Here is a 7686-nt window from a genome sequence, read left to right on the forward strand (position 1 = left end):
GAACGTTTGGGCATACATGGGGCTGGTGGTACCCCAGAACATCCCAGAGCGGGGGCAGACAATGAGTGAGTCTCAGAGTGGGGCTCAAGATGAGCTACAAGGAAAATTGGTCAGGGCCAGAGATACTCCTGGAGGACTGATGTAAGCAGAAGGCACTGAGCTGGAGACAAGCAAGGTCCTAAGAATGCCTAAGAACAAGTGCCTGTTCCAAGGATTAGAAAACCACTAGGAAGAGGCAGAAGTGGGCTCTGAGTGACATCACCTGGCTCTCTGGTGCTGGATCATAACCAACCAATCACAAGCTGGAAGTCCCCTTGGTCTGCTTTCTGGTGGCTCTGTTGCTGCATGCCCCATGGGGTTCCTTTATGAACCTATAAAATGGGTATTTGTGAAAAGAACAATTGACACGTATAGTCATCCCATGACATTAGAAGAAAAGGCGGCCTTATGAGTAGTCAGGTACCTGCTACTCCATCTATACCATCTCCTCCCACCCTTGCCACACACACTCTTCAGCATCCTCCCTCCTTCTCCCCAGTGTCCAGCCTTCAAGTATATCTAATATACTTGAAAGTGTTTGTGGTATCCTTTATTCACCCTGCATGCTTACAAAAGGATTCAGAAGAGGGCCATGCTTAACCCAAATGAAAGACCAGCCAGGGAGCTCTTCCTAATGCAGGAGACCCCGACAAGCACATCTCAGACCATGCAATGCAGACAGCTATCTTCTCTGCTTGAGGTCAAGCATGACAGGAAGTGAGGAAGGCTTCAAGCTGTCTGGACCAGAAGAGAGAAGCTATGCTTACTCCTCGTGGAGAAGTGAATCAGAGAATGAGGCTTCCAGAGAAACTGACTCTTTCAGCAATTTGTAGTGATACCCAAATGTTCTCAGACACTTAGGAGATGCCTTTTCAGGGAATCAAGAGCCTCCCTGACCTCACTCAGACCCTTCCCCAGAGCAGACATCATATCATGCTGGTAGGTAAGCCTGGGTGATATGGGAAATCCATGTCAACGACACTGTTCTGGGTTCAAATCTCAGTTCCACAGTCTCCAAGCTGTGAAACCTTGGGCAAGTTACTTCACTTCTCTGGGCCTCAATTTTCTCCTCTGGTAAGATGGGACAGTAATTCTACCTGCATCATAGGATTAGGGTTAAGAACAAACCAACGGACATGTGAAATGCTAAAAATAGTGCCTGGCACATAGTGTGCATTCAATAAACATTCGCTCTTTTATTAGCTCTGTAACCTTATGCAGAAATGTATTTGGCCATGGCTGAGCTCCCTCTTCACTCCTGCCTGTGTACCAATCGTGTGCATTCTTACCACCCTGCATTCACTGTCCTGCCCCTTCCTATCTGCTTACCCAGTGCCTACTCACCCATCAAAACTCCTTTCATTTGCTCCATAAATCTTTCCTGACTTCTCCCATCCTTGCCAATGTCTTCCTTTCCTCCAAGATTTTTCTGATGTCTGTAGTGCACAATCTACCCTTTTCCTGTCAGCTATGAAGTTCTCCAATAGTTCATGTCATGTGTGATGTTTGCCCTAAACAGAGTGTGAACTCTTTGATATCTGGAACTTGCTTTATCTTTTTGTTCCGCTCACAGAGAATAACAGAAGACTGAGGAGTAGCTACTGGCTGGTAAGGCTCAAGAACAGGGCCCATGCATATTTACAGTGGCCTCTCACCCAAGGCATCCTTCTCAGACCAGTGTCCCCCCTGCCTTCTGCTCCCACAAAGCTCATAGCACAACTGTTACAGATGCATGTTTGCCCCCACCCCCGCCAAGATTCATATGTTGAAACGCAACCCCCAACGTATTGGCATTAGGAAGTGGGGCCTTTGGGAGATGAAAGGGGTTAGATGGGGTCATGTGGGTGGAGCTCGAAAGACTAGGAATAGTGGTCTTGTAAAAGTCAGGAGAAAGCTTGCTTCCTCTCTCTGCCATCTACCCTGTGGAGTACAATGAGAAGTCCACCATCTGCAACCTGGAAGGGCTCTCACCAGAACCTGACCCTGAGGGCACCCTGAGAGCAACTTCCAGGCTCCAGACTGTGAGAGATAAATTGCTGTTGCTTATAAACCACCCAGTCTACAGGATTTTTGTTACGGCAGCCCCAACTGGCTAAGATGGTGACCCTCTGTTCTCCTACTTAGTACGTGTCTTGGAGCTCAGCAGCCTTCTCCCGATCCAGTCCTCTCTTGGTCCATCTCAAATTTATCACGCCAACAGAAACATTTCCACAGGGTCCAGTTAGTGGTGGGCCAGACAACAAATAATACAAATAATCTGTTTCAAGCTGCCATTTGGTTATCATACCTTTGGTTACCTCCTTCCATGTAAATATGCATCATCAGAGAGGTTGCCTTAGGCAAAACAAGAATGCTTCTCTGCTTCCTGGAACAGCACACCTGGGAAGAAAGTGCTGACAGGGCAGGGAACTCTCCTAACAGTCCAAATCAACCACAGAAGTTCTTTCTCCACAGACCAGAACCCCCACACCTTCAGAGCCGGCCCATGGAGACATGTTTATTTATTTATGGAGCACACATTGCTGAGTCCTTACACTGGGCTGGCCCTGCATTAAGTGTCAGGGCTTTTGAGATGAATGAGAAGGGGTCCCTGGCCTCGAAGGCATCCAGAGACTAGTGAAAGTGGTAAATGTTCTCACATTTGAAGCCAAATGTGTATGAATGTGCACTTATATTTATATACAGTATTTCCACACACACAATTCACACACACACACACACACACACACACACACACACAGAGTTGAGCTGAGAGAAGATATGAACAAAGCTAATGAATTGCCAAGAGGTCAAAAAGGGGATTTCACCAAACCTCAGACGTCAGAACCTAGTGTTTAAGTGACAAATAATTAGTCACTGTGTATTTAGTGCCGTTTACACGCCATGAACTAAATGATTTCCCAGCCCTCTCCTGACAACCACTGTGCAAGGTAGATTTTTGTATCCCTATTTTATAGATAAGGAAATTTTACCCTAAATTATCTAGCTAGGAAGCAGTAGGACCAGGATTGGAACCCAGGTTTCTCTAAGCCCAACTTTCACTTTATATAGGAGAGGAGAAAACATCTAAAACATCTCAATCAAGAAACGATAGCACTTTAATTGCAAACAGGTATAGTCACTAACCCATCCCTACTGACGGCTCACTTATACCTGGAGACCAGGCAGCAGCATGGCCCTAGAGATACAGGGAGAGTCAGGAGGAGATTCCAGCCCTCAGGGCTCACAGAGCAGAGCTGGGGCCAGACAAGGAGCCCAGGCCTGCTAGAGGGACAGCCACAGTTTCCTGGGGGTGACCAGCCTGGGAGACCAGTCGGGAAAGGTTCCTAGAGGAGGCCATGTCTAAGCCTGACTGTGTGATGAGTAACAGAAGGAATTAGGCTGAGGAAAGTGATCTTCTAGCTGGAAGACATAATCCAGAGGATCCATGAGCATAACCCAGTCCAGTAACCATAGCCAATTCAGGATGAATGGAATCTGGTCTTTTCAAGGAATCTAAGAAGTGTTCATCTTTTTTGAATAGCCAAGATATAGAAAGGTAAAGGGAACCAGTTATAATAAGTGCCTGGCCACTGGATTAATTCAGAAATCAGGAATACGTTTGCACTGAAAGTTGAGTGATTTGGTGAAAAACCCAAACAGTTGTGGAGAATTAGCTCCTCGAGTCTCTGCAGCAAGAAGCAAGGAGCGCAAAGGCAAAATGAGCTGTGCACACAGACACAACATCTTACAGGAGCCCAAAGCTGGGAAGGCGTACTTCCAGACAGTTGTCCAGAGGGCACGTTCAACTCTGCCAGGCAGCGTGACGCCATGCTCCCAATTTTCTTCTACACATGAATACAGAATTGTATTCAGGAAGAAAGCTATTTTTTGTTCATCTTCTTCACGTCTTCCTGACTTTTCTCTTTTTCAATGATGGGAGTAACAATGATAAGAACCTTAAAAACAGCAACGTCACTGGCAGTAGGAAGCATACCTTTATTGTCTCACATGTTCTTCAGAGAATCTGTGAGATTTGGAAACATAAAATACAAGTGCATTGTAATAAGGAAAGTCAGTCCTGTAAATAACAACTAACGTGTCATAATAAATGTCTCTGTTTTGATCAACTATTACACATTTGTCTTTAAAAAAAAAAGAGGCAGCTAACAGCGCTCTTTGCAGCCCCCCAGTGGTTGGAACAGGAAAGAAGGAAGAAGGGGGGATTCGCACAGCAACCCTGACCCCTCCAGGGCCAATCAACTTTTTACACCAGAAAGACAAATGGCTTGTTTTCACCGCCAAATGAATGCGTTCTAAGTGAGGAAGATGAAAGTATTGGTTCAGATGCACATAATTATACACATACACGTGAATCACTGGGAGTCTGGATTTTTTTTTTCCTTTTCATCTTTCTCTCTTATCTCTGCAAAGCTTTCTATTCTGACCTGAGAACTCCACAATGCATGAGCACACCGCGTCCTCTACCAAAACAAGCGTTTCCCTTTTCCTTACTTGCTGCGAGCTCTCCCCGTTTGCAGACATCTGCTTATAAATATACCATTTGCTCTGCTACAAAATGATGAAAAATCTTCAAAAACATGTCATTTGCCTGTTTAAAACAAAGTGCCTATATGGGGGAAGGAGGGCAAAAGGTTTGGAAGCTCCTTGGTTTTACCAAAACAACAGTCTGTCAGAATGATTCCTATCAGCGACTCCTTTACCACACTTTGAGAAATTTTCATAATGAGTTTTTCCTTGTCTTCCCCAAAAAGAAACTGCTTCTCAAGGATACACGAGGGGGCTGAAAACAAACAAACAAACAAAACAAACAAACAAAAAACCCAGCATGTCTGATTATAGTTTCAAAACCATGTCACCAAAAATGTAAGGTTAGAGAATAAGCAGAAACTCTATTCTCAAATATATCGCTCACAACTTGTGGGAGAAGCATCCCCGAGGTCCAGAGGCGGCAAACCGTCTACCTCTCACTCTCTTCACCCTCCAAGAGTAATTAAACCTGGTACACATTCCCTCCCTGAGCCACTAGTAAGCTCTAGCCCAAAGCCAGCTTGCAAATCAGGTTGCCTCTAATAGCCTGTTTATCTACAGGTGCAAACCCTTCCGCCCCCTGATGATGGTCAGACAAGATTCCAGGGACCACGTTGCCCCCCTCCTCGTTACCTGACAAATTTGGCCACAGCCCCCAAGCCAAGCGCACACCCTCCTCGTCAACAGCGCTAAGAATCAACAAGTTATCATTAAGCTGGGCGCTCCAGCCCAGCTCTCCCACCACCTCCCCAGAGCCCACCGCCACCCAGCTCCCTCTCCGCTCTCCCCTCGCCCCTCCCCTCACTGTCCTGCCCGCACGTGACCTTCTCTTTCAGATCCGCCCTCTGGTCGCCCGCAACCTAGCGCTGTCTCCACGCACCAAGACAGCTGTCAAAGTACGCCCTGCTCGCCAGCCTACAGTCTTCTAACAGCGCCGGGCGTTTACCCGGACCCTGCTTCCGTCTGGGAGGGAGCAGCGGGGAGGTCAGGATCTCCCACTGCACCGGGTGGGCACCTCGGCCGGCTCCAGCCGGAGCGGAGTCGAGTCGGAGAGGCTGTTGGGGGGGGGGGGGGGGGCGTCACATCCTGCACTTCTTCCGGACTCCACGGCCCACCCGGAGGGCGCGCGTTCCCAGGAGAGTCACAGCGGCCCTGGGGGAAACTGGGGCGAGCCGGGGGACCTTCCCTGGAGCCTACAAGTTTCCACCCACCTCCGAGCTGGAGACACACTCTGCTCCCTCCTTTGAAGGCACCCCCGCCGATGCCCTCCCTCAGGGCGAGAGCAGGCAACTGCCTCTTCTCCCGGCGCCCGCGCCCTGCTCAAGCTGTCCGTGGGCTGGGGCCCGCGACGCCCGCACTACGCGTCCACCCCGCCAGACAGTCCCCAAAGTTGTCCCGACCTCGCAGACCTCCCCTTCTCCTCGGTCCCTGGACCCCGCCCAGGGCTGGGCCGGCGTCTGCAGGTGGAGCCTCTCGGGGTGCAGGGAGCTCACTTCGGGGATCCCGGGCGCAAGAAGCCGGGGTTAGCTGCAGCAAGGGAGGGCGTGCAAATCTAGCATGAGCCCGGGTCCCCGCGCTTGCACCCGTCAGACCGCCCTGCCTCCCTCCTCCGAGAAGAGGAAACTTCCCCAGCACCCACCTTTAGCCGCGAGGAGGCGGCGCCGCCGGCTGCCCCCTCCGCCGCCGCTGCCGCTCCCCACGCCCAGAGCCAGCAGTAGCGGCACCCAGCACAGCCTCCCGGTCAACATCCTCGCCGCCGCCGCCGAGCTGCCGCTGCCGCCTGCTGCCCGCACCGGCTCTCGCCTTCCGGCGCCCGCCGGGCCGCGGCCGCCTCGCTTTGCCTGCTGGGTGCGCTTCGGACGCCGCCGCGCTCGGCCTCAGCTGCCCGCCGCGCCGCTCGCTCGCTCACCGCCAGCAGCCGCGCTCACTGGCGCGGACCCGGAGCGGCTCCGGCGCTCACCCCGGGACGGCCCGTGACGTCACGGAGGGAGGGAGGTGGCTCCTGCATATTCATGAGACGCGGACACTGGCCCGGCTTCCGCGCTCCCGGCTCCGCGGCTCCGACCCCCAACTTTCCTCCAGCGTCCTCACCCTCCTGGGCGCTGGTGCTCCAGGCAGGACTCGGCTCCCGGAGGACCGCGGCGGGTGGGTGCGCGGAGCCGGGCCGCCCGCGCCCCCGTTCCGTCTCCCCAAATAACTGTCTCGGGGGATGGCAGGCCCCCTCAGAAAGTGGTCACTGGAGCCTGCAAGTCGTCTGTTGGGGCGCAGGAGATTCTGCCCTGCCACGCCCTTGGAATTGACATCCGTGTGGAGAGGGGCTGGCGCGTGTGCTGCGGGTCCTGCCCTTGGCCAGGCATCTGGACGCTTCGTGCTGCCTGGTCTGGGGAGGGCGCCAGGCACACGCGAGAGCTGGAGAGCGTGAGCGCTGCTCTGGACCTGCCAGGCAGGGTAAATCTCAGTGGACCTGGAAGGCAATGGCCAGACTCCGCACCATCTTGGAGACGCAGGTGCAGCTGTGGCTCTCCGAGGCTGATGGACCAGATCCGAAAAGCAAACTTGGGGTTCTGGGCCTGCAGAGGCAGCAGTGGGGACATAAACTTCCCTGCAGTATGGTACCTAAGCAAGAAGTTACCACCTTTCTGTTGTCACTCCCATATATCTGAGACCATGCCACCTGACGTCATGTCTTGCAACATTTCATGCCATTGAGTAATTATCAGTTCCCTGAGAGCAGGGGCTGTGCATGTCTTGATGATCCTCCACCACCCCCAAGGCCACTCAAGGTTCATAAAAGTACTCGATTAACATTAACTAATGGCTCAGAATAAATCTTGGCCATATTTGCGTATATGTAGTGCAAACTTCACACACAATTGCAGGTTCATACGGGATAGATAAGAAGTGCGCCTGGATGGCTCCTCTGTGGGTTAAGCATCTGACTTTGACTCAGGTCATGATCTGGTGGTTTGTGCATTGGAACCCCAACATGGGACTCTGCCATCAGCCCAGAATCAGCTTGGGATCCTCTGTCCCTCTCCCCCTCTGCCCCTCCCCCACTCACTTTCTGTCACTCTCCCTCAAAAATAAACATTTAAAAAAGAATAAAGAAATAAGATA

At 51.6% G+C, this 7686-nt stretch overlaps 1 protein-coding gene across 1 annotated transcript in view; it reads right to left on the minus strand.

The window, feature by feature from the left end:
• CLSTN2 (calsyntenin 2) overlaps window positions 1–6951 on the minus strand; it is a 603018-nt gene extending 596067 nt beyond the window's left edge. Inside the window, exon 1 of the mRNA XM_027061727.2 lies at window positions 6209–6951. Coding sequence (XP_026917528.1) covers window positions 6209–6317 — 109 coding nt within the window. The 5' untranslated portion in view covers window positions 6318–6951. The remainder of the gene's footprint in view (window positions 1–6208) is intronic.
• Between the last annotated feature and the right edge of the window lie 735 nt (window positions 6952–7686).

The sequence above is a fragment of the Acinonyx jubatus genome, chromosome C2 (assembly GCF_027475565.1).
Source record: "Acinonyx jubatus isolate Ajub_Pintada_27869175 chromosome C2, VMU_Ajub_asm_v1.0, whole genome shotgun sequence".
Taxonomy (NCBI): Eukaryota; Metazoa; Chordata; class Mammalia; order Carnivora; family Felidae; genus Acinonyx; species Acinonyx jubatus.